This window comes from Rhinichthys klamathensis, unplaced genomic scaffold (assembly GCF_029890125.1).
Source record: "Rhinichthys klamathensis goyatoka isolate OS25496 unplaced genomic scaffold, OSU_Roscu_1.1 h1tg000281l_1, whole genome shotgun sequence".
Classification (NCBI taxonomy): domain Eukaryota; kingdom Metazoa; phylum Chordata; class Actinopteri; order Cypriniformes; family Leuciscidae; genus Rhinichthys; species Rhinichthys klamathensis.
Window position 1 is genome coordinate 4,915,000 of NW_026606800.1, and position 25,800 is coordinate 4,940,799.

The following is a 25,800-nucleotide window of genomic DNA, read 5'->3' on the forward strand; positions in this document are numbered from 1 at the left end:
ATTTTTACATATATATATATACAGTATATAAAGATTTACCTAATATCTTAATTTTTGAATGAAGGGAGTGTGTGTGGGATTCCATGCTATCAAAGCAAGCTTTCTATGGACTCTTTTCACAGACTGTGATGACGTGTTTTATTAGGTCATCAGTATTGTAATTCCTGTGCAGTTTTTAATATACATATATATATATATATATATATATATATATTTAATCTATGAACATTTACAACACTTTACTTATTATTTTATTACCTTTGCATCAAATTACAAAAAACTAGTTAACGCTGCTGTGAGGGTGTTTCTATTACAGTGGCTATGGGAGTGACAGTAAAGTTGACATCTTTCTCTCTTCTGACTGCATCTGTATGAATCTCTCTCTCTATTGAGTTTTCCTAATAAAAATTAAGATATTTAGTCTCTCATTCACTGCTATAGAAGTTTACCCAACTATTCCGCTTTTGAGAAACCTGGAAATGTGAAAAGGGTCGCTTCGAAATACCCTACCTTGAATTGAGAATACCAATAGTTCTAGAGCTGGCATTATATCTATTAAATATAACTTTTTCACTTGTGTAGTTATAAAAACACAATATAATTTGAGTTATATTTTTGGGGGTGGATCCCACTAGATTCCCTTACTACAGGTTAAAATCCACGAGATACATTATTATTTTTTATTCCCCGACCATGCCGAGATTGCCCACACAGGTCAAATAAAGAAGGTAACTTTGTTTTGGTTTTTTTAAAAGAAGGTAAAATCGGTGATTTTTGACAACAAAGTACAGCATTGGGTCAGGCCTTCCCCCTCCCTTTGACGTAGTTCTGACGCGTAGTAGTTTGTCACGCTCGTATAAAACCAACTGAAGTTCACACGCACGGCTCCACGCTGCTGTGACTGGAGCAGAGCGTGGACTACTCTAATTGACCTGACCTCTTTTGGCTTTAACCTAAATAAAACATCGTTACCGGCCAATGAGCTTCTTCTACATCAGGACAGCATGGTTTTTGGCCTAGACAGCGATATCTAAGATCGCATATATTTAACGTTACTCCGCATCCGGGTGAACATCATCTTGAGCAGCGTGGTTTTCACGTGGGAACTTCGGCGAAAAGGAGAAAACATACGCATTACGCACCACTGGGCAGCCACCTCGGTTCACAAACTTTTAAGCGCTAGATATTCGCTGTGGTTCTTTTTTGCTTTTAGAAGTACTAACACTGCAGCCATGTCGGAGAAAATTGCATCTTTAGTATTGGAGGACGGGACAGCATTTAAAGGCCGTCTGTTCGGTGCCGTATCCTCAGTGTCTGGTGAAGTTGGTAAGTGAAATCAAAGGAAATGTACTGGAAATATGTCTCCCTGTCAGCCCTATTTTCTTGCCACTGCTCCTTATAATACACTTGTCCCTCCTGTCCTCTTACCGGAAAGTGCTTAATAAATAAGATGAGCAGGAAGTAAGTTACACGTGTCTGATTTCGCGCTAAACGTTTTAAAGTGAACACTCACCAGTAGCAACTTCCTAGGGCATGCTGGCGCCACATCTATGACATCCCAGAAATTGTTTCTGGTTCAGTGGTAAATCGTTAGACAAAAGTTCGTGATCTTTTGTCTTGCCATATTATTTTTTTATATGTCTACACAGTAAGAATTCTGTAGTCACCATTATTTAAAATAAAATATTTTTCAATAGAAAAACAATATTGTTTAAAAAGCACCTCCAGTTTAGATAAGGATTAGGGCTCAACAATAGGAATTTCACTGGCCCCATTATAAAATTTTTTTATTTTATTTTGGCAACACTTTTTGTATGTGATTTTAAAAAGAAAAAGAAAAAAGAAAGAACAAGTAGGCGGTGTTTCCAAAAGTTTGGCCTGAATAAATGTTTTTCTTTGAAGGCTAAGACCAATTAAATGCAAACACATTTGCAGGTCAGAGCAGACGTCTGACTTGTTCTTGCTCATTATTCATTTAGACATGGATTTTTGCAGGATATATGACTGACAAAACCTGCCCCCAACCAGTAGTCATACTAGTATAGTCATGATGTTAAAATTTCAATAACCTGTAAAATTTCACTGTTCTTGATACAATTACATAGTACCACAGCAATTAATATTCTATTAAGGCCTCTTTATTAAGTTTAATTATAACAAATTCAAAAAAGTCAAAACAATGGTATGTTACCATACATACACACACACACACACACACACACACACACACATATATATATATATACTCTATACATTGATTGATGTTTGTACTGATGTACCAGTACTTTTGATATCCCTAAGTCATACATTGTGTGTCCTCAGTTTTCCAAACAGGAATGGTGGGTTACCCAGAGGCTCTCACAGATCCCTCTTACAAGTCTCAAATACTTACTCTGACGTACCCGTTGATTGGCAATTATGGTGTTCCTGAAGATGAGGATGGAGAGTTTGGACTCAGCAAGGTTTTTTCCTTTCTTGTATCCACATAGTCTTCTTAATAGTACATAATTCTTCTAAAACAGATTATTATAATACTACTGGTATGGTTTCTTCTAAATATTCCTCTTTGTGGTCTAGTGGTTTGAATCTTCCAGAATCCATGCTGCTGCTCTCATTGTTGGGGAGGTGTCAAAGAATCCCAGTCACTGGAGCTCCGCCAAGTCTCTGGATAAGTGGCTGCGAGAGCAAGGCATCCCTGGACTCGAAGGTCAGTCAGTGCAGGCGTCGCTTGCTTCGCTTTGACTTATACGAAGTAAAGCAAGTAATTTGGTTTAGATTTTAGCATTAATTGGAAACACAAATTCCTGTAAAATTAGGGGTTGACACTCGAAGCTTGACCAAAAAGATCAGAGAAAAGGGAACCATGTTGGGGAAACTTGTGGTGGAAGGAACTTCAGACAACAACATTCCCTTTGACAATCCGGACACCCGCAACCTTGTTAAGGAAGTTTCCATGAAAGTAGGTGGCTAGCTTTGATAATGTTTTCAGATCAATTTTAATATGATTTCATTTTGTTTAAAGACATTTTATTTCCTGTGTTGTTTATGCCAACAGGAACCAAAAGTTTTTAATCCAGAGGGAACAGTGAGAATCACTGCCATAGACTGTGGCATAAAATACAACCAGATCCGTTGCTTGTGCCAGAGAGGTGCCCGGGTCACCGTTGTCCCCTGGGATCATCTTCTGGACTGCAATGGTGAGCCATGGTGCTGTTCTCCACATATTGTCATGTTGAAATCACAATTTAACATGATTATTGTTGGGCGAAAGTCTTAATCCGTGATATGAGTAATGTTATATATCAGTAAAATTATCGATAGCCTACTTCAGCAAAAAACTAATTACAGAAGACAAGTTAACAGTCAGCAATACAAAAAGAACAAAGAAACTAATTACAAACAAAATGGAAAAATAAATACAACAGAAGAAGAATACAAATTAAATAAATAGTGCTTTAAGTTTTTCAGGAAGATGTACTAACAGTGGTATTCAGATAAGTAATAGCCTAAAACAGAAACTTAATAAAGTAATCAAATGTAAAATAACACTGCATAGTCTTCACTAAATACATTAAATATAGATTAATCTTTGTTAAAGTTTTGAAAGTTATTCATTCAAGAGCAGTGAGTGATTTTATCTTTGCCTTTTGTTGTTTGATTAACATTAATGACAGACTGAAGCAGTAATATTAGGCTGTTGTCACTTTTAGTGTGAATGCATGGATCCAATATACTGTTACACATGCGGTTTCTTTCTCAACTGTTTACATTCACTTAAGACATAACTGACTGTTTTCAAAGATATTTACCAAAACGACATTTTTGTATGCATGCTATTTGACCGTTTAGGCGGCTTCATGCGCTTTTCATGACACTGTTTAATATCAGTAACGTTCCGAAGTTTAACAACTCTATACTGCTTTTTACAACTCACGTATTCAGCTGATTTGTATGTTAAGTTTGACTTAGGGAGGAACGAAAGCGCACAGCTGAATGTGGCAGCAGCACAATAATCGCTTTACCTCGATTACCTTTTTCATAATTGTTGGAAGGCAAAATAAAAATCATTTGCGATTACTTGCACAGCCCTAGGAAGGATGTGTTTTGTTATTTTAGGAGAATGAAAATGTTATCACTTCGGTATTGCTTCTGTTTTTCTCTAGACTTTGATGGGTTGTTCATCAGCAATGGCCCTGGCAATCCAGAGTACTGTAAGGAGACCGTAGAGAACATACGGAAGGTGGCATGTGTGGAGAATCCCAAACCTGTCTTTGGGATTTGTCTGGGCCATCAGCTGCTATCTTTGGTCATTGGTGCAAAAACATACAAAATGAAGTAAGCAATCCATTCATCTTTTTCACTTTCCGCTGAGTATTAATGCAGATTTCTTATTAAAGGGATAGTTCACTCAAAAACTTAAAATTCTGTTATTTACTCACTCTCATGTCGTTCCAAACCTGCATGCATTGTTATTCTTTGGAACAATATTTTGAAGAACATTGGGAACCAAATAACATTGGAGAGGCCATTGATTTTCCATTGTATGGACAAAAAATATCTTCATGTTCCACATAAGAAAGAAAGTCATACAGTTTTGTAATGACATGAGGGTGAATAATGGCTAAAAAAATGTAATGTTATCTCTTTAATAGACATTTATCCTTGCATGTATTATCCATACATCAAAAGTAAAATATTTATTTCAAATGCATTTTAATGCCGTTTTAACACTTGCATCTACAGGAAAATTTAATAAAAAGGATTTTTTAAAAAATTATTCTTTTAATAGTATGTTATTTTAGCTATATAGCTAATATAGCTATATAGAGCATAATAGCTCTTATGTTCAAGATCTTTGTAGTTAAACAAGATGGTTACAGAAAAAAATATAGGATTTTTGCAGTTTTGCTGAACCAGACAGCAACACGCTAAGGTCAGTGGATTGTAGTTTTTGCAGAGGAACAAAAGACTGGTTCGTTGGCCTTTTCCATGCCATTCCAATTTTCATGACAAACCAACATGGTGTGAAATCTAGTTTATGCTGAGCTCAGCCGTCTAGACAGGAGCCACTGCGTTACTCCTGGGATAAGCGTTGTTGTTTTTCTAAGAGTCCTGGGATAGTTGTTTTGTTTGCATGTGCTCAAGGCTGTGATGCCAGTCTCAGGCATTCTTTCATGCCCTTTTCCAAAAGTGGATTGTCAGCAGGTTCATTCAGAGATGGTTTAGGTCTGTCAAGTAATGTATCTTCTTATTGTGAATCTTAAAAGATACAACTTCATTCATGGTCCCTATGTATTTTAGGTATGGTAATCGTGGCCATAACCAGCCCTGCATCCATAAAGGAACAAATCGCTGTTTCATCACGTCTCAGAATCATGGGTTTGCTGTGGATCCCCAAACTCTCCCAGAAGACTGGGATGTACTCTTCACCAATGCCAATGACCAAACCAGTGAGGGCATTGTTCATAACCACAAACCACTTTTCAGGTTTGCCTTCATTTCTCATTTGTGTGTATTGTTTATATTTACATGAATACAGTAAAAATGGGTATAAATGGTTTTAATGTATTACGTTGATGAAAATTTATATCTATTGATATCATTTTCAGTGTCCAGTTCCATCCTGAACACATGGCAGGTCCCACAGACCTTGTTAGTCTCTTTGATGTGTTTCTGGATACAGTCAAAGATGCAAAAGATGGCAAAGCTGGAAAATCAGGTGATCTGTTATCACGTATGCCTGTAAAGCTATCATAATTCTTGTAGGGTTGTTTGCATACTTGTTTGTCACTTCTGCAAATGTTCCTATAGTGTACTAATGTTTACATGACTAATTATTATTCATAAACTAATCTTTTATACAGTTAAGCAAAGGCTAACAGAGCACCTCACTTACCCTGGATCTCCTGACCCGGAAGCGTTTGTTCGGCCTCGTAAAGTTTTGGTTCTAGGTTCAGGGGGGCTTTCCATTGGACAGGCTGGAGAGTTTGACTATTCTGGGTCTCAGGTGCGTATCAAAGAAAAACCCTTGAGACTGTGTGGAGTGCAAATTAAGGAGTGCATCTCACAAGCCAGCTGTTTATTATTGTTTTCTCAGTTTCCTTCATTAATTTGAAACTTGCTTGGTCTATGTAAAAGAAGCTTCTAACTGAATATGGAAAGCCACCATTAAAGGATAAATCTAATCATCAGTGTAACAAATTAAACCAAAATTGTTCAACTTAACAAGCATCTTTTCCCCAAATACATTTTTTTTTCAGGCTATAAAAGCTCTAAAAGAGGAGAACATCCAAACCATTCTTATCAACCCAAACATTGCCACAGTACAAACCTCAAAGGGCCTGGCAGACAAAGTCTACTTCCTCCCGATCACACCAGAGTATGTCATGCAGGTAGGAGAAAGCTGTCCATCCCCGAGTAATTCACTAGGTATTCTTTTCATGACAGATTTTGAAAACTGAAATGATGCTTTTAACACAAAGTTTAGGTTTGACTTAAGAGCTTGAAAATTGAGCTCAACCCTCAATCCTTCTACCCTTTAAATAGGTGATCAAGAACGAGCGTCCAGATGGAGTGTTGCTCACATTCGGAGGTCAGACGGCCTTGAACTGTGGTGTGGAGCTCACTAAGCAAGGAGTGCTGGAACAATACAAAGTGCGTGTGCTTGGAACCCCAGTAGCCTCCATAGAGATGACTGAAGACAGGAAGATCTTTGTGGAGAAGATGGAGGAAATCAATGAGCATGTTGCCCCCAGTGAAGCGGCCATGTCTGTTGAACAGGTTAGCTCATTAATCTACTGTACATTAGGGAATCTCATAATGTTTTTATGTCTAGGACTTCCAGTTATGATGATTCATTTGCAAGAGACTATTTTCCTAAAATACTAAGCCTTATAATATATTTTCATGTATAGAGACCTATTTATGCTTTAGGAAATAATATGGTATTATAAAAGGCAACATACTTTTGCCAATACTAAATAATTGGCTTTTATTTGTCTTTCTACTAAAGCCAAAAAAATGTTAAATATCATCTAGAAAATATCTATTCTTTACTAAGTTGTTTAAATGTTTATATACACTCATACGTATATACTGCGTGTGTGTATGAATATACATGTGTATGTGTGTTTCAATGAATTTTTTTTTATAGAAAATTGTCCTTCGACAATACATTATTACATTATATCTCCATTATATTCTGCTTTTATTACTATTAAAATGGTTAGTAAAATTTTCTCAATGTATGCTTAGTCCATCTTTTTTGTGTTTCGGATAGGCAGTGGCTGCTGCTGAAAGACTCTGCTATCCTGTTCTGGTCCGTTCTGCGTTTGCCCTGGGTGGACTGGGTTCAGGCTTTGCCAATAATAGAGATGAAATGATCACGTTGGTTACCCAGGCCTTTGCTCACACATCACAAGTCCTGGTTGACAAATCGCTTAAAGGCTGGAAGGAAATTGAGTATGAAGTGGTGCGGGACGCCTATGACAATTGTGTTACGGTACGAGGCGCCTAGAACAGTGGTTTCCCTTTTCTGATATTTAGACTTATACTTTAATCCAAAATGATTAACAATGCCTTCACATTTTACCAGTATATATGGTCCCATGTTTTCTTTTCTAAATTGATATCTTTTCATTTAGGTTTGTAACATGGAGAATGTCGATCCTCTAGGAATTCACACTGGGGAGTCAATAGTGGTGGCTCCTAGTCAGACACTGAACGACTATGAATACAATATGCTGAGAAACACGGCCATCAAAGTTGTTCGGCACTTGGGCATTGTGGGAGAGTGCAACATTCAGTATGCCTTAAATCCTGAATCCGAGCAGGTAATTCAGTCACTTACAATCTTTACTACAATCTTTCAGTCACTTACAATCACTTACACTAATCTCATGCTTGTCTTGGCAGTACTACATCATTGAAGTCAACGCTCGTCTCTCACGAAGCTCTGCATTGGCCAGTAAGGCCACCGGTTACCCTCTGGCCTATGTGGCCGCTAAACTCGGCTTGGGAATCCCTCTGCCTGTGCTCAAGTGAGTTCTTTCCTTAAAATGAGCTATTATACTGAATGTAATTGTACATTTGAGTATTATTTTCAAAGTTGCTTAAAAGTGACTGTTTTCCAGGAATTCAGTGACGAATTCCACTACAGCCAACTTTGAGCCTAGTCTGGATTACTGTGTAGTGAAGGTTCCTCGTTGGGATTTGAGCAAGTTCCTTAGAGTCAGCACTACAATTGGCAGTTCCATGAAGAGCGTTGGTGAGCATCCTACATGGAAATAAATGGCAGCTGAGATCTGTATATTATCATTCTCAATATAGTGTTGTTATTGTTAACTAAAACTATTAAATTAGTTTTTGTTCATTTTAAAGTAACACTATGTAGTTTTTCAACCTTCATAATATATTTCCAAGACCCTTGTGATGGTCCATCGACTTACAATAGGTTAAATGACACGTCTGCCATAGCCTGACGTGGTCTGTATCGCTTTTACTTGCACTATGTAACTTCGGGTTTCGGGTAGTAACCCGAGCACAAAAAGAACTAAAAAATTCGACTGCTTTACGGCATACGTCACTTCCACCACCACTTCCTCAAATTGTCTGTGGCCTGGGAGTCTCCCGCATATTTATAGCGTCTCCCTGATCCCCGCACATTAGTTCAAATCTCCCGGAATCTAGAGCGCTCATGCGAGACAGAACATACTGCGTGCATAACATACATAGCGCGAGCACGGCAGAGAGGGAGAGAGCGAGAGACCTTGCGAGTGTGCCTCACGAAAGCTAGGCCTTTTATATTAGCATATATTACTATTCAAAGCCTTATTGCTCATTTGGTAAATGTGATGTTAAACCTTAAGTTGATTTGTTATTGTAAGAGGCACTTCTTAAAATCTTTGCATTTTAAAGGCCATTTATCTTTTTAAAATTGGTATTTTTTACAGCATACATGTTATTCAAATGTGTGCATTTTTAAATGGTGTAGTTTGAATTCTTTAAAAGTTTTAATTGACAAAATGGTATGTTGTGATCTCATTCAGCACTCTCTTCCATCTTAGGAGAAGTGATGGCCATCGGCCGCAGCTTTGAAGAGGCCTTCCAGAAAGCTTTGAGAATGGTGGATGAGAACTGCGTTGGGTTCGATCACACAATCAAACCAGTGTCTGAAGAGGTTTGTACTGAAGATGCAGATCCTCCATCTCACTCCCATGTCAGATGCAACAGGCTGAAAAAATTATGCATGAAAACAAAACGCTCTCTGAAATATTTTGTCTTGTATCTCAGGAGTTGCAGACACCCACAGACAAGCGCATCTTTGTTCTGGCAGCTGCGCTGCGTGCCGGCTACACAGTTGAACGTCTTTATGAGCTGACCAAGATAGACCACTGGTTTCTGCATAAAATGAAGAACATTGCAGACCACGAGAAGCTTCTGGAGATGTATAATCAGGATGAGAGTGCAATGCCACCTGAGGTCATGAGGAAAGCCAAGCAGCTGGGCTTCTCGGACAAACAGATTGCCCAAGCTGTGCAAAGGTACCCAGGAAAAGTGCTCATGCAATAACTCACAGATGTAAATGCTTTCTGCGTTTGATGTTTCTTTTGCAAAATCAAACCGTTTTAAGTTTCAAGACTTGTTTGTACCAGGAATAGTTAAAATGGCCTGCAGTAGAACTGTAGAAGAAAAACTGTAAGGTTCCTGCTCTGTCCCCCACTGCAGCACTGAGCTGGCTGTGAGGAAGATGAGGCGAGACTGGAAGATTCTTCCGGTGGTCAAGCAGATTGACACAGTGGCTGCCGAGTGGCCCGCCCACACCAACTATCTGTACCTGACCTATAATGGCTCAGAAAGCGATGTGGTCTTCGAGCAGCCCCATGTCATGGTGATCGGCTCTGGGGTTTACCGCATCGGAAGCAGCGTGGAGTTTGATTGGTGCGCTGTTGGGTGTATTATGGAGCTGAGGAAGGTGAAGCCTACCTGTATTAAGCGTAAAATGTGGCTTGAATTAAAGCAGGAACTATAAAATCATGAATTCGTGAAATTTCAGTGTGTATTTGTGAACTAATCTATTTCACAGATGGGATACAAAACGATTATGGTGAACTACAACCCAGAAACAGTCAGCACAGATTATGATATGTGCGACAGACTGTATTTTGATGAGATCTCCTTTGAGGTAAGAGATTAATGTGGATCTTGTTTATCAGCAGCAGTTGTACTGATAACTGAAATATCTACTTTAAATCTCCTTAGGGTACCAATATATTGTGCATCACTAATTCGATCATTTAACTGCTGATATTAGAGATTTTACTTTGGAATCTTAATTTTCCATATTAATTTAGATTAATTTTCAGTCATATTTATAGACAATGGCAAAGGCAATCTTTTAAACTCTTTACAGTGTTATTAAATTAATAATGCAATCTTTTGCAAATCTCAAAATGAATATCCATCTGTTATACTGTACCTTATAATGTGTGTAAAGTAGCATTTATTAATGATTAGTGCTATTTTAGTATCATTGAGATTGTGTTTTAATTATTTGAGTACACCTGCTTTTAATCACAGGTGGTGATGGACATATATGAGATGGAGAACCCAGAGGGAGTTATTCTGTCCATGGGTGGACAGCTGCCCAACAACATCGCCATGTCCCTGCATAGACAGCAGTGCAGGATCCTGGGCACCTCACCGGAGTTCATTGACTCTGCAGAGAACCGCTTCAAATTCTCCAGGATGCTGGACACAATAGGAATCAGCCAGCCCCGATGGAAAGAGCTCTCTGATATTGAGGTACGTTATAAAAAGAATTCATTCAACTTCAAGGAATACCAAAAACACTCTAAAAGTTCTTCTGTAATTGCTTGTAACTTCAAATGTCCCCTTGACATTTCTTTTGTAGTCTGCAGTAGGTTTCTGCAAGACAGTGGGTTACCCCTGTCTGGTGAGGCCGTCGTATGTTCTCAGCGGGGCTGCTATGAACGTTGCCTACTCGGATAGTGAACTGGAAAAGTTCCTGACCAGTGCTGTTGCCGTGTCAAAGGAACACCCTGTCGTTATCTCCAAATTCATCCAGGAAGCCAAGGTTAGTCAACACAAAGAGGGAGATGTTTTTATGGGGCTTTTTGAGGCAGTTCCAGTTCTTTGTAAAATATGTGTATATATGGGAGAGGCAGGAGTTAATTACTGGGTTATACAGTCATTTGGTGCAAAATGAAACATTGCTTGTTTGAACAGGTTTTTCACCAATGCCATCACCTGAGCTGTAAATCTTGTACAATAACTTCATTCCATGCCAAAAGTCTTATTTTGCTTTTCTAGTTGCTCAAGTTGGGAATGGAAGAGAAAGATTGTACTTCTCATATGACTGTGTAATTAGGCATGCACAATATATCCGTACCATACTGTTATTAACAGTGGATATTAATTGAGTCTAATGTTGTAATGCCTACATTCACTTTTTGCTTTTAAAATTATACTTTTTTTCTTTTTTTTCTTCTTTTTTTAGAGCAAATATTATAGAATTTGAATATCAGCCATTTATTGGTTAACCAAAAAATAAAAATAATTGGCCATAATTTTAATATCTGTGCGTCCTAAGAGTAGTGTTATTCTACTATTATTAACATACCACTATAGTATTTATTAATATTTAAATTATCTTTTATTTTTTATATCTTCAGTTTTAATTTTAGTTTCAGTTTTTTTTTTTATAATCGGCCATAATTTTAAAATCTGTGCGTCCTAAGAGTAGTGTTATTCTACTATTTACATACCACTATAGTATTTATTAATATTTGAATTATCTAGCTTTTATTTTTATATCTTCAGTTTATTTTATTTTCAGTAATTTTTTTATATGTATTTCTATTTAGCATTCATTTATTTTTATTAATTGTAGTACTTGTTACGTTAATTTATATTATATTTCCACTTTTTAAATAAATTACTATTTTGAGTATAAATAAATATATACTGTACAAAAAAATATAAATAATTTTAGTTAACAACACTGATCCTTAGCTGTAAGCTTTGAATTAGCTTGGCTTTCTGTAGTACTCTAGTGGTATTGCTGTGTAAGCTATTGTGGTGGCAAGCTTTGTGCACTTAATTTTGTGATGATATATGGCCATCAGGAAATAGATGTGGATGCCGTGGCCTGTGATGGAGTGGTCATTGCCATAGCTGTGTCTGAGCATGTGGAGAACGCAGGGGTGCATTCTGGAGATGCCACACTGGTGACTCCCCCTCAGGATATCAACCAGAAAACCATGGAGCGCATTAAGATGATCGTTCATGCTATCGGCCTGGAGCTTCAGGTCACCGGGCCCTTCAACCTGCAGCTCATTGCCAAGGTGTTTAATTGTAATTTTATTTTTTTTAATAGCTAGGAAGAGTATGTTTAAAAATATTTGCTGCTGAAACTAAATTGCATGTTTGTCAACAGGATGATCAGCTGAAGGTGATAGAATGCAATGTGCGAGTTTCACGCTCCTTCCCTTATGTATCCAAAACACTTGGTGTCGATCTTGTTGCCCTAGCAACAAGAGTCATTTTGGGAGAGGAAGTTGAGGCTGTTGGGCTCATGAAGGGGACTGGCATTGTGGGAGTTAAGGTAATGAGCTTCACAATGTCTGTTAACTCTTGATGATGTCTGTTTTTGAAGGGAATACCTGGAACTGAACTATCCCAGTGTTTTCCAAGATCTACATAAGCTTGATCTGTGTGTGGCCCTCAGGTTCCTCAGTTCTCCTTCTCACGGCTGGCTGGAGCAGATGTGGTTTTAGGTGTTGAAATGACCAGCACTGGAGAAGTGGCCTGCTTTGGAGAGAACCGATATGAGGCCTATCTAAAAGCCATGCTCAGCACCGGCTTCAAAATCCCTAAAAAGAATATTCTCCTCTCTATTGGTAGTTACAAGGTAACGAGTTACTTTACAGCATATGCTGACTCAGTTGACTCACTTGAGTTTGGTTGCGTATAAGTCCACTTTTTGTCCTTCCCTCACTATCTTTCCTGTCGTTTCCTTCCGTGTCGTTCACTTGGATGCATATCATTGCTTACTTTGCACTTGGTTGTATGTCATTGCTTACGTTGCACGAGTGCCCACTACTGGCGGATTGCTTTGAATTGGTTTTTAAATGGAACACCCTTGATCTCTTGGAATCTGCTATGGAGCTGATTTATTTTTAGTTTGTTTTGTGCACCATTCTATACGCTGATTTCACGCAGCCGCCATTTTGAAATCGAAAGCGAGGCTCCGGTGGGAAGAACCCCGGAAGTACAGATAGACAACAATGCCTTGGACTACCAACCTGAAGCTGCTGCTGCGATTTACACTATTGGATGTTAATATCCAATATAGGATATGTCTATAGTTCGTTCCTGCTTCTTTTTTTACGTTCTGAATATTATTTATATATATATATATATATATAAACTTTTTTTAAATGAATTTCACTGTATATAGTCTAAAGTATGAAAGAAATGTATGTACATTTTTAAAATAACTAATTTCTATATTAAACACAACAATAAGCCATCGCATTCGCGACTCTCCTATGATTAAAGGCGACCACTTCCGGTTTTCTTCCCACCGGAGCCATTTCATAATGGCGGCTGCGTGAAATCAGCGTATTGGCCGTATGCTTGTGTATTTTGTTTAATTCTTGCCAACAACCCAATCGTGTTGCAATGTGATCCGTGGATCTGCCTGAAGTGTACATATTGAGTAGACTCGCTCACTTGATCAAAATTGAGGGGTCGAGGGTCTGTCCAAATAAACTTCCCTCACCTACTTAGAAGTTGAACGCACTTCAAAATGGAGGTGGGGATTCGCCCGAGGGGAAGGGCTTGGGGAAGTTTTTGAGTGCATGTCTAAAAGTGGAGTTAAACGCAGCTGTGATTCTCTAGAGTTATTCTCTCTAATAATTTGTTTTCATAATCTAATTCACATTACTGAAAGCTGTGGTTTGTATTATTATTTTATTATTATACTATGGCAAGCATCACTATTAAGGTTAATTTATACTTCTGTGTTGAACCTACACCATAGCTATGTCATAGGCTGTGTAGCACGCGCAGCCTATGCTGTAGCTTGACCTGCACCTGTAATGTAATGTAATGTAACAACTCACTCTCATGGTGTTCCAAACCTGTATTTTTATTTAACCTGGAGTTTTTCTTCTGTTGAACACAGAAGATATTTTGAAGAGTGTCAGTTACCAGACAGTTGATGGTAGCCATTGACAATGGAAGTCAATGGTTATTTAAAATGTTCTTTTGTGTTCAAAAGAAGAAACGCATTTAGGTTTGGAACAACTTGAGAGTGAGTAAGTAATGACCGAATAAAACATTTTGGGTGTACTATCCCTTTAAGCAGTTGGGCTTCAAACAAATCACATAGCGATGCTTTAGCAACCTCCCAGATCACCTTAGCATCTGCATATCAGCATATTTAAAACCACTTGGAACACATTAGCAACTACATGGCAACAGCCAGGAAAGCTGTATTATAGTGCTGCACGTTTTGCACATTCACTCTCACTTTCTCTAGAGAATGTATAAATCAAGTTTCTGATTGTAATGGAAAAAATGTATTCATTTTAAATTCTTTCAGAATAAAAGCGAGCTTCTGCCCACAGTCCAGACTTTGGAGAGTTTGGGTTATAACTTGTATGCCAGTGTAGGCACCGCTGACTATTACACTGAACATGGAATTAAGGTACCGTGAAATAACACAACATACCATTACTTAAAATGTCTAGTGCTTAACTTTTTAAAAAAGTGTTTGAGCTTGCAAAATGTTGTTTTACTATTACATTTGTTTATCTGTCTCTGATCAGGTGATGGCAGTGGACTGGCCATTTGAAGAGGAGAGTGACTGCCATAATAAGGACAAACAGAGGAACATCATGGACTATTTAGAGGAGAACCATTTTGACTTGGTCATTAATCTGTCTATGAGGAACTCTGGTGGAAGACGCTTGTCCTCCTTTGTGACCAAAGGTTACCGCACTCGTCGAATGGCCATTGACTACTCCGTACCACTCATCACTGACATCAAATGCACCAAGCTGTTTGTTCAGGTGAGTAGTGACACTCTCACACTGCTGACGACCCCACAAAATTAAAAGTTTTTATTTGCTTTGAAGTCAATTACATGCTGTTGTACCCCTAAAAATTGACATATTGAAATGTATGTGGGGTTGGCAGGCGCTGGGGCAAATTGGTCGGGCTCCTCATGTAAAGACTCATGTAGACAGCATGACTTCACAGAAACTCATCCGTTTACCTGGTGAGTATGGCAGCGTCTCTTCAGATCTTATTGTTTTAATTTGTCAAAACAAATAAATTAAGATGGTTAATTGTGATGGTTGATGGCATTCATACTTGTATGTCGAAAGGTTTGATTGATGTCCATGTGCATCTACGGGAACCTGGTGCCACCCATAAAGAGGACTTCTCTTCGGGCACAGCTGCCGCCCTGGCTGGAGGAATCACCATGGTGTGCGCCATGCCCAACACTAACCCTGCAATCATTGACCCCAGCTCCTTGACTGTTGCACAGAAGGTAACATCAACAAATTACAGATTTGGTTGGTTATTAACATGAAAACAAATGGGCAAGTTGTTTATGGGCTATTTTTCTGTCATGAATATGTCAAGCTTGCCAAGGCTGGTTGCCGCTGTGATTATGCTCTTTTCGTGGGGGCGTCATCTGACAACGCTACTCTACTTCCGTCCATTGCAAGCTCTACAGCTGGTCTGAAGATGTACTTGAATGACACATACTCCACTTTAAAAATGGACAATGTTTCTCTGTGGATGGAGGTAAGAAGACCTGAGGAGGCTGAGGAAACCTGTTTGACAACAGTTTCATTTGAATTTATTATATTTTTATTTTAAATACATGTTTTTATTTTAAATAATTTTATTTTAAATAATTTTATTTTAAACCATTTATTTATTATATTTAATTATTTTTTTAAATACAAAATGCACAAAGTAAAAGCATAAATTTAAGTTTAAATTCTATTTATTTTAAATACGCCTTTGCTTTTGAATATTTCATTTATTATTTTATTTTTGGTGATGCAATTTGTCATGTCACATCTTAAGTATAATTTTCTTTGCATGCAGCACTTTGAAAAGTGGCCAAAGCACTTGCCCATTGTGGCACATGCTGAGAAGCAGACAGTGGCAGCAATCTTGATGGTAGCGCAGCTGTATCAGAGACCTGTTCATATTTGCCATGTTGCCAAGAAAGAAGAGGTAAGAATCCTTGTTATTTGTGGTGGTCTAAAAACTGCATTTTATTTTACCTTCATAGTCAAGTCTTCATTCGGTTTCTTTACATGTTCCTGTGATTTGAAATCATGCGTTGTTCCTCAGATTCTGATCATTCGAGCTGCTAAACAAAAGGGTATCCTGGTGACGTGTGAAGTGGCACCTCACCATCTCTTCCTGTGTGAAGATAATGTGCCTGCCATTGGGAACGGCAGAGCACAGGTGCGGCCCATGTTGGGCACACGTGAGGACATGGAGGCGTTGTGGGAAAATCTAGACATCATTGACTGTTTCGCAACAGACCACGGTAATAATAGGATCAGATTTCTCTGCTATGCCTCACATCTAAAGGCAAATATTAATGTTGGCTTGACAGTTTCAAATACACTAACCTGAGACCAAAATTGTTTTAAAAATTAAAATCAGCTTGAACATTAAAGCTACATCTAGACCCTGTACAGACCTTCGGCCTGTTCTTTCCCTAGTGTTCTATATCTTTTTCTAATTGATTAGACAGGCATACCTTCCTGTGGTTGATCAAAAAAACAAAACAAATAGACTTTCAAGCTATCCTCAGTCCTACAAGCTGGCACAGTCCTACATGATAATCTATTATAATAGGCTTTATTTTTTAGTTCAAACTACACCTTCAGATCCCTTTTCAAACTATCCTGACATTGAAGCTAACTAGACTTAAAAAATTTAAACTGAGTACATAAGTATTTTAAAGGGTAAAATACCCAAGTATTTTACTACATAAGGGCTAATTAAACCCTTCTTGTTGTCAGGCATACTTGTACAATACCATTTAAAAGTTTAGGGTTTATAAGATTTTTTTTGTGAAAAAAGTCTTCTGCTCACCAATGTTACATTTATAAAAAATAAAAAAAACAGTAATTTTGTGAAATTACTATTTACTAGGGGTGTGACGAGATCTCGTGCCACGAGATCTCGCGAGACTAAAACATGACGAGATTTCTCGTCGAGTGAAAAGCTGTCTCGCGATATCGCCATGACTGAGCGTGAGTGTGAGATTACCATAGAATATTCCACCGCTACACTCACATTCGCCTAAACTATCATTTTGCTGTTATTATATTATAAAATAATGTAAAAGTCTGCTCTGCTCATCCAGCACGAGTTGCCGTTGCAATCAGTGCAGCACGAATCACAGTTCACTGATCGCGTGAGGATGGCGGAGGATTCGTTGCGCAACATAGACTAACGTCTGATTTAACGTCCAGTAGAATGCACGCTCAGCACAGCTGCTCTCTATACACAGAGTACGCGCAATCACGAAAGTGAAAGTAAAACACAAGCTCCCTGATGTGCATTGCGCACAAATTAGGCCGCGAACATACAATAGTCCGTCTCCTAATACCCATCTCTGGACTGTTTATTTGCGGCTATGGTCTCAGTTTGCACTTCGAATATATTGAGAGAGTACTGTAATGTCTTAAGGACAACAGACAAGGAAGGCTCTATTTCTGAACTTATAATCGGAACGCAAGAACAACTGTAGAGACAAACACACCAGCCTCGTTTCTCTCTACCCGGCCTTTTCCGAACTCACCGCATTAACCCTATAACTGCCGGTGCAAAATAAAACAGCAATTTGAAAACAATTATAAAGAGTCTGTGTGCTAACTTTGATTATGGTTGCACTTGCACTTATTGTTTGCACTTAATAAGACTTCAAGGAGTTCAGTTAGGAGGTCACACACAGCCTCAATCAGAAATCAGCTCTTAAATGTACAGTAAGGGCTGAAGAGACTAATGTGAAATCATACAGAGAAAAGCCAGTCAATAAAAACCTTTTACAGTGCTTGTATATTGTTTTCTTTCAATGCATTTGATAATTCATACTCATAATGTATGTCATTTCAGGTCTACTTTATAAGATTATTAGTTAAACATTTCAGAATGCACCTGCATACTATTTTTCCAGTCATGAATTTTGTCATTGAGGATTTCTGAAAAATTGTGCAAAAATCTCGTCTCGTTCTCGTGAACCCAATCTCGTGTCTAGTCTCGTCTCGTGACATAAGCGTCTCGTCACACCCCTACTATTTACAATTACTTTTCTTATGAATTTTGTTGTACAGTTGTGCTGCTTCATGTTTTTGAAAACAATGATACATTTTTTTCAGGATTCTGAAAAAACAGCATTTATTTCAAATATAAATATTTTGTAACTATTTAAAACTCCTTTTGATCAATTTAATGCAACATTTTTACTTTTACTGCCCCCAAACTTGAATGGTCGTGTACATCAATTTATGATGGCCACGTCATAAATTGTTCTTGGAAGCTTATATTAAGTATATATTTTTTGCAGCCCCTCATTCAGTAGAGGAGAAGAACTCTGAGAAACCACCTCCAGGTTACCCGGGTCTGGAGACCATGCTTCCTCTACTGCTCACAGCTGTCAGTGAGGGTCGCCTTACCATTGATGACATCGTCAAGAGGCTCTACGAAAACCCCAGCAGAATATTCTCTCTTCCTGCTCAAGAAGACACTTATGTAGAGGTATTTCAGAGTTACAAAGTTCAGATAGTAAATTGCTGCCTGAAAACTCAATGTTTTTGATTTTCAAAGTGATGCTTGAATTTTCCAGGTGGACTTGGAGCAAGAGTGGACTATTCCGAAGCACATGCAATTCACCAAGTCAAAGTGGACGCCATTCGAGGGCATGAAAGTGAAGGGAAAGGTCATGAGGGTGGTGCTCAGAGGAGAGTTGGCCTATATTGATGGACAGGTAAAGAACTAATGGTTGTATACACTACCGTTCAAAATTTTGAGGTCAGTAAGGTATAGATGTGTAAAACTAATTTTGTTGTTGAACGAAATCTCTTATGTTTTTCAAGACTGCGTTTATTTAATTAATATTGTGAAATATTACAATTTAAAATAACTGTTTTCTGTTTTAATATTTTAAAATATAATTACTCCAGTCTTCAGTGTCACATGATCCTTCAGAAATCATTCTGATTTGCTGCTTTGGTGCTAAAAAAGTCTAAATGTTGTATACAGCTGAGCTGCTATAATTTGGGTCTTATAAATTTTTTTCAGGATTCTTTGAATAGAATGAACAGCATGTATTTGAAATGGAAATCTTTTGTAACAATGTATAAGTCTTTACTGTCACTTTCAATTAATTTGATGCATCCTTGCTGAAAGTATTTCTTTCACACACACAAAAAAACTTTTGAACCATAGTGTGTGTGTCACTTGGTACCTTTTCTCACAAATGTAATTACTAGCTGCCCAGCTAAATTTGTCTGGAGCACATGCTCACCAATTTCTAGGTTTAATTGTTCCTCTTTCTCTTAAGGTGTTTGTACCTCCTGGTTATGGTCAGGATGTGAAGTCATGGTCAACAGCCCTGCCTGGAACAACTGATGTGATAAAGGATGCTCCCAAGGTAACATTCAATAAATGTTCAACACCCTGAACATGCATTGTTCACAGTTCAGCTCTTGCTTTTTAATGTGTACTGGCTAACAAACAACCATGCTTGTTCATTACAGCGTGTGAGTGAGGCAATAACTCCTGAGCGCCCCCGTCAGGCAGCACCTGTTGATGTGGTCCGTAGCCGTGCCCCGAGCCCACGCCGTTCAGCTGGGGATGGACGCTTCATTCTCCCTCCTCGGATCCACCACGCATCTGATCCTGGTCTGCCACCAGGTACTATGGGCCTGCTGTATATTCGCTCAGAGATAGTGCATGAGTTTGTGTGCCAAATAAACCACTGTACTGACCGTGATCGGTTAACAGTTACTTTTTTATTTTGTTTGTCTGTTTGCGCTTGCATGTCCCATAAACTTGGTTCAGCTGAACTATTTGCTAATCTAAAATAACATTTCAAGCAAGACATGTTTTTGATATGCAGGTTTCAAAAGATCTACCATACAGCGCCAAAAGGCATTGGGTAACGTCCATGTGATGTGTATAGCTTAGCTTCATCAAATCAATATGTCTCATGATTCTGCAACTGTGTCTGAATTCATTCATATCTGTTTTTTCCATCTTCCTTATTTTCATTCAAGGTCATTAAAGAAAATTGGATGCATGCAAAATACTGCTAAAGCCAGATTTTTAAAATTTATTAATTTGGTGATTTTTACATATTGCATATTATACTGGGATAAGGCAGATATTTAAAAATGTGTGTTAGAAATGAAACTAACAAAACTGTGGTCATGTTGGTCACTAAAATAGTCACATGACATTTTCAATGTGCTGGAAATGTTCAAAAGTTACTGATACACACACTGAAATCATTTCACAAAGTCTTGACAATCAAAAAAAATCAAAAACAAATCAAATTAGCATCCGTATGCACTTTGTTTGCATGAATGCATTTATTATAATAATAACAACGAAGGCCGGGTTTCAAATGAGCTAATAATATTAATAAGTTATCTAAAAAGCAATTTCAGTTTTCCAGCTTTCAAATCGTTTTTTTTTGGAAAAATAAAAAATAAACATTTTACAAAGTATATTGGCAATTATATATGAAACTTAATTTTTTAATAATTATACAGTTACTAATCGATTTCTTCAAACTTTGTGCCTCAATGAAGAGCTGAAGAGGTGGTGTCATTTTGAGCACCGTATAATACAGGTTTGACATTTGTAGTGATGTTAACCAGAGCTTTGCCACCCTTACCTTTTGTTTTCTCTGCCAATCTGTGTTTGTTCTATTTGGCATATTTTAGCCTTTACAAAAGCATAATCAAAACAAGACATGATGGTCTGTTTATCTGTGTTGCCCGTGCATTGCTTGCATGCGGTTCCTTGTGATTCAGGTTGATCTCAATGAGCTCTTATGCAGTTTATTGGTGTAAAGTAAGATTGACTGCTACACACGGCAGTGAAATATTGTGTGCTGATTGTGTCGTTCTTTTGCTTCCATTATCAGAATTGGCTCCTCCAGCAGAGCCATACGCACACCCTCCTCCCCTGGCCAGGATCCTGTCACCTCAAGCTGGGCAGCAGCAGATCCTGCCCCACCCCCAGACCTCCCCGCTGCTGCACCCGTTGGTGGGCCAGCACATCCTGTCCGTGCGCCAGTTCAGCAAGGAACAGGTGACATCATGTTATCTGTCCTGTTGTCGAGTTCTGAAATATTGCTTTTGTGCATGTAACAGAATTGTATTTACAGTGATTCATCAATCTTTCCTTGTCTGTCTTGGGCTTTCAGATGTCCCACTTGTTCAATGTGGCACATACTCTTCGTCTCATGGTGCAGAAAGAGCGACCCTTGGATATTTTGAAGGTACACGTGGCTATTAGTAAAAAAAAATTGCCACTTATTTTTATTTTAAAATATCAAGTGATATTTGTTAAAACAAAAATAATGTAGTAAATTTGTGAGTCTGAATCTGGTTCTTTTCTATGCATGTCAAAAAGATTCAAATCAGCTCATGATTTGTTAGTTAGAATCAGTCTAATGACTCGCTTGTTGACCAGGGGCACGAGAAGTGTTTTCACGGTTGTAAATGTAACGCAAATTTTTGTTCATTTACATTTATTTATTTTAAGCATTTAGTAATTTATTTGTAATAAACACTTAAGTAGGCTATTTAAAAAGTGTTAGGACTATTTATATGTTTTTTAAAACGTATGCGCAGAGTGTGACGTCATATTGTGCGTGTGTGCGCGTAGAAAGAATTCGTCTGCAGCCGCTCTACTCCTGAGCGCAGGTCCACCGTCAGTGTTGTGTAAGGAAGGCACTAGGCAGGTTTTTTTATATCCATTTCTATTTCCTGTCGCTGTGCAGGCTGTAAATGACCGTGTAAATAGCCGAATAACCCTTTTATTTAAAGGCTTAATTTATGTCCCGTAGACCAGTCCGTTGCATTACGATTTAAAGCATTGTCAAAAATTTGATGTTCAGTCAAGTTCGGGTGTGTGTATGCGGTTTAAATTAGTGTTCTCACCGATACACTTGTTGTTGTTGTTGTTCGCGGGGTTTTGACGAGTTGTATAAACTATTTGGGTTCAGTAGGGAGTTTTTTTGGAAATAAATTAATACTTTTATTCAGCAAGAACACATTAAATTGATTAAAAGTAACCGTAAAGAAATATATAATGTTACAAAAGGTTTCTATTTCAAATAAATGATATTTTGAAATCAGCATATTAGAATGATTTCTGAAGGATCCAGTGACTGAAGGCTGGAGTAAAAGATGCTAAATTTCTTTAGCTTTACCATAACAGGAATTAATTAATATTATTACAATTTGTTTTCTAATTTTATTGTTTTTATGTATTTTTGATCAAATAAATGCAGCCTTTGTGAGCATTAAAAAGAGAACATTTTTGAAAAACGTTAAATCTTACCAACCCTCAATTTTTTAGTGTTTGAAGTAGGATTGGTTATTTGCTTCAAGGTGGATGGTGGGTCTCATACTAAAATAATTGTTAATATAATCATTAAGGTAGTAGAATGTAGAAAGTAGAATGAGCAGATTGGACCTTGATTCAACCGGTCCTGTAGACCAGTGTTTCCCAACCCTGCTCCTTGAGGCACACCAGCAGTGCACATTTTGGATGTCTCCCTTTTCTGACCCATATATTTCTGGTCTTGGAGTCTCTACTAATGAGCTGATGAGTTGATTCAGGTGTGATCGATTAGGAAGAGTTGTAAAATGTGTAGTGTTGGTGTGCCTCCAGGAACAGGGTTGGGAAACACTGCTGTAGACCACATTTAACTTTTGATATTTGATAGTGTAATTCGGTCCAATAGCAGAGTAGATGTCACTGGAGGATTTGTAGTTTATTACAGCCCATCTTGAACATTACATAAACCTCCCCCCAGCAGGAGTATTTAACTGCTCAAGTCAGCAGCAGTCTGGAGTCAGGATGGTGTTCAATCTGGCAGTGACGTGTCACAGTTTGAAGTAGATCTCTTCCTTTAGAAATGGGCATCTGTGGCCTTTGGAAACAGAACCTTTTGCAGAAGGAGATGAAATGAACATAGATGGAATAAGTTCTTGTAAACTCTTCATTTAATTGTGTTCTGCTCCTCTTCTCCCAGGGTAAAGTCATGGCCTCCATGTTCTACGAGGTGAGCACTCGCACCAGTAGTTCGTTCGCAGCAGCCATGCAGCGTCTGGGAGGTTCAGTGGTGCATTTCAGCGAGTCCACATCCTCCACACAGAAGGGCGAGTCTCTGGCCGACTCTGTTCACTCGATGAGCTGCTATGCTGATGTTATTGTTCTGCGCCACCCCATACCTGGAGCTGTAAAAGTGAGCCACACATTAATGATTTAAAAAAAAAAAAAAAAAGATATACACTACCGTTGAAAAGTCTTTTACGCTCACCAAGGCGTTTGGTGAACGTAAGAGACATTTATTCGATACTGTTAAAAAACAGTAATATTGCGAAATTTATTTTAAATTGTAATATTTTACTCTATTTTGGAAACAATTATGCTGCTTAATATTTTTGTGGAAACAGGGATTTTTTTCCTAGGATTCTTTGCTTAATAGAAAGTTCAAAAGAACAGCATTTATTTGAAATGGAAATCTTATGTAACATTATAAATGCCTTTACTGTCACTTTTGAGGAATTTAATGCATCTTCTATGAATAAAAATATACATTTGTAAAAAAAAAAAAAAAAAAAAAAAACACTGACCCCAGGCTTGTAAATGATAAAACTTTCAAAAGTTAATTTATCAAAAGTTCACTAAGACATGACATCTAAATTGACTATTTTCTTCATAAATATTTCTTGGTTGTTTGTGCACAATTCCTCAGTGCATGTTTTTCTAAAAGTATTATTATATTTCATGAAAATTTAAATTATTTTTGTTAAAAAATGAATTGATTTGTACCTCAGTTTAAACTGAAAAGTGCTTCTGGTTTGTAGAGTGCATCAAGGCATTGTCGGCGGCCGGTGATCAACGCTGGTGATGGAGTCGGAGAACATCCCACTCAGGCCCTTCTGGATATCTTTACGATCCGAGAGGAGCTGGGAACAGTCAATGGCATGACTGTGAGTTCACATGGGAAACATATTCTGTCTTAAACTTAGCTCATTAGCTTGCAATTTCCACTTGGAGATGAAGTGTGTTATTTCTGTTCCACTAGCATCATCAAACAGAAACCAACAAACTGAGAATCCCTTCTCAAACTCGCTCTCAAAGTTTAGCCAATGTTGCTGTGTTCTGGACAATATGCTCAGTTTTTAGAATGAGTTTAATAACTTTTTTGTTCTAATTTTTGGATATTTTTTTCTTAAATCTCAGATTACCATGGTTGGTGATCTGAAACATGGCCGCACTGTGCATTCTCTGGCTAGACTTCTCACTCAATACAGGATCAATTTGCGCTACGTGGCCCCCAAAAACCTCACCATGCCTGCTGAGATCATTGACTTTGTGGCCTCTAAAGGCATTAAACAGGTGCGTCACAATCAAAAATATGAATTCAGGAGTGGACTGTTACTTGGAGGCTTAATATTTGCATTGCTGCATTTCCCTTAAATGTGTCTGTCCACAGGAGGAGTTTAACAGCATTGAAGAGGCTCTCCCAGAGACTGACGTCCTGTACATGACGAGAATACAGAAGGAGCGATTCGCCTCTGAAGAAGAGTACAAAGTGGTGGGAGAATTTTCTGATGAGAACATTGCATCTTTTATTTCTTAAACATCATGAAGTTTTTATAAAAGATTGACTTTTTCTGACAGTGTTTCGGGCAGTTCATCCTAACCCCACATATCATGACGGGAGCCAAAAGGAAGATGGTGGTCATGCATCCTCTTCCCCGAGTCAATGAGATCAGGTTTGCTATTATCAGTTCAAAGCGTCAGGTTAAAATCTAATTTTCAGGAGGAGTGTCAAGGCAAATATCGGAAGTTACATAAACTGGAGTGCTGAATACAAAGTTTTTTGTAGTCTCTTGTAATCCTATTTTTTTTTTTCAGTGCGGAGGTGGACACGGATCCTCGAGCTGCTTATTTTCGGCAGGCGGAGAATGGGATGTATATTCGGATGGCACTTCTGGCTACTGTGCTGGGTCGGTGAAAGGACCATCATGGTTTAGTCTTGGACATTTATCAGTAAAGGGAAAAAAATTTTTGCCAACGTACGGATTCTATGGCTATTGTTTATTCTGTGTACCCTCTGTAAAACTCAAGTAGGTGTAATTTTTGAGGGAAAGTACCCAGATTTGTTGTTCCTTTCAGTATTGACAATACAATTGAAATTCCATATACTGACTATTTGATATAAATTAATGCAACCACAGTGGAGTGTGGTTAACCTAGTTCCATCCTGAATATCTGAGATCATTACATTAATGTAGCACTCTAGAATAGCAGGCTGATCAGTTTCGTTTCGTTTCATTTCAGAATTAGAAAAATCTTGCAAACATAGAAACAATTTTACCACTACATATCTTACTGTTACAATTGTTAATTCTGTATTTTGACATTCCTTTTGGAGACCAGACTTTTGTTACTCAATCCTCTTGGTGCAAATAGGTA

General features: G+C 38.0%; 1 protein-coding gene across 2 annotated transcripts; it reads left to right on the forward strand.

The window, feature by feature from the left end:
* Positions 1-880: 880 nt before the first annotated feature.
* Positions 881-25,690, forward strand: cad (carbamoyl-phosphate synthetase 2, aspartate transcarbamylase, and dihydroorotase). Of its 2 annotated transcripts, XM_056269378.1 has the most exons (44): positions 881-1,326; positions 2,323-2,462; positions 2,578-2,707; positions 2,817-2,959; positions 3,056-3,197; positions 4,164-4,335; positions 5,302-5,487; positions 5,610-5,719; positions 5,865-6,007; positions 6,261-6,392; positions 6,547-6,780; positions 7,280-7,501; positions 7,644-7,832; positions 7,915-8,039; positions 8,133-8,266; positions 9,066-9,178; positions 9,292-9,542; positions 9,727-9,973; positions 10,085-10,183; positions 10,579-10,803; positions 10,913-11,095; positions 12,147-12,365; positions 12,458-12,625; positions 12,749-12,931; positions 14,630-14,734; positions 14,856-15,098; positions 15,226-15,307; positions 15,417-15,583; positions 15,679-15,843; positions 16,153-16,284; positions 16,405-16,606; positions 18,638-18,828; positions 18,917-19,057; positions 19,634-19,723; positions 19,830-19,986; positions 20,192-20,230; positions 21,224-21,390; positions 21,506-21,580; positions 23,345-23,557; positions 24,183-24,308; positions 24,562-24,717; positions 24,815-24,916; positions 25,003-25,097; positions 25,240-25,690. In XM_056269378.1, the coding sequence occupies exons 1-44, from the start codon at positions 1,233-1,235 to the stop codon at positions 25,337-25,339; spliced, it is 6,732 nt and encodes a 2,243-aa protein (XP_056125353.1). In that variant the 5' UTR covers positions 881-1,232; the 3' UTR covers positions 25,340-25,690. The 2 variants fall into 2 exon arrangements, with proteins under 2 accessions (XP_056125353.1, XP_056125354.1); XM_056269379.1 differs by lacking the exon at positions 20,192-20,230 and having other exon boundaries at positions 25,240-25,688.
* The last annotated feature ends 110 nt before the right edge of the window (positions 25,691-25,800 follow it).

What these genes read in the sequence shown, in the direction of transcription:
- cad (XM_056269378.1), top strand. Translation starts at nt 1,233, where the DNA reads ATGTCGGAGAAAATTGCATCTTTAGTATTGGAGGACGGGACAGCATTT. An exon ending in AGGCATCCCTGGACTCGAAG is followed by an intron (nt 2,708 to 2,816) that starts GTCAGTCAGTGC and finishes CTGTAAAATTAG; the next exon opens with GGGTTGACACTCGAAGCTTG. An exon ending in ATTGCCCAAGCTGTGCAAAG is followed by an intron (nt 9,543 to 9,726) that starts GTACCCAGGAAA and finishes CCCCCACTGCAG; the next exon opens with CACTGAGCTGGCTGTGAGGA.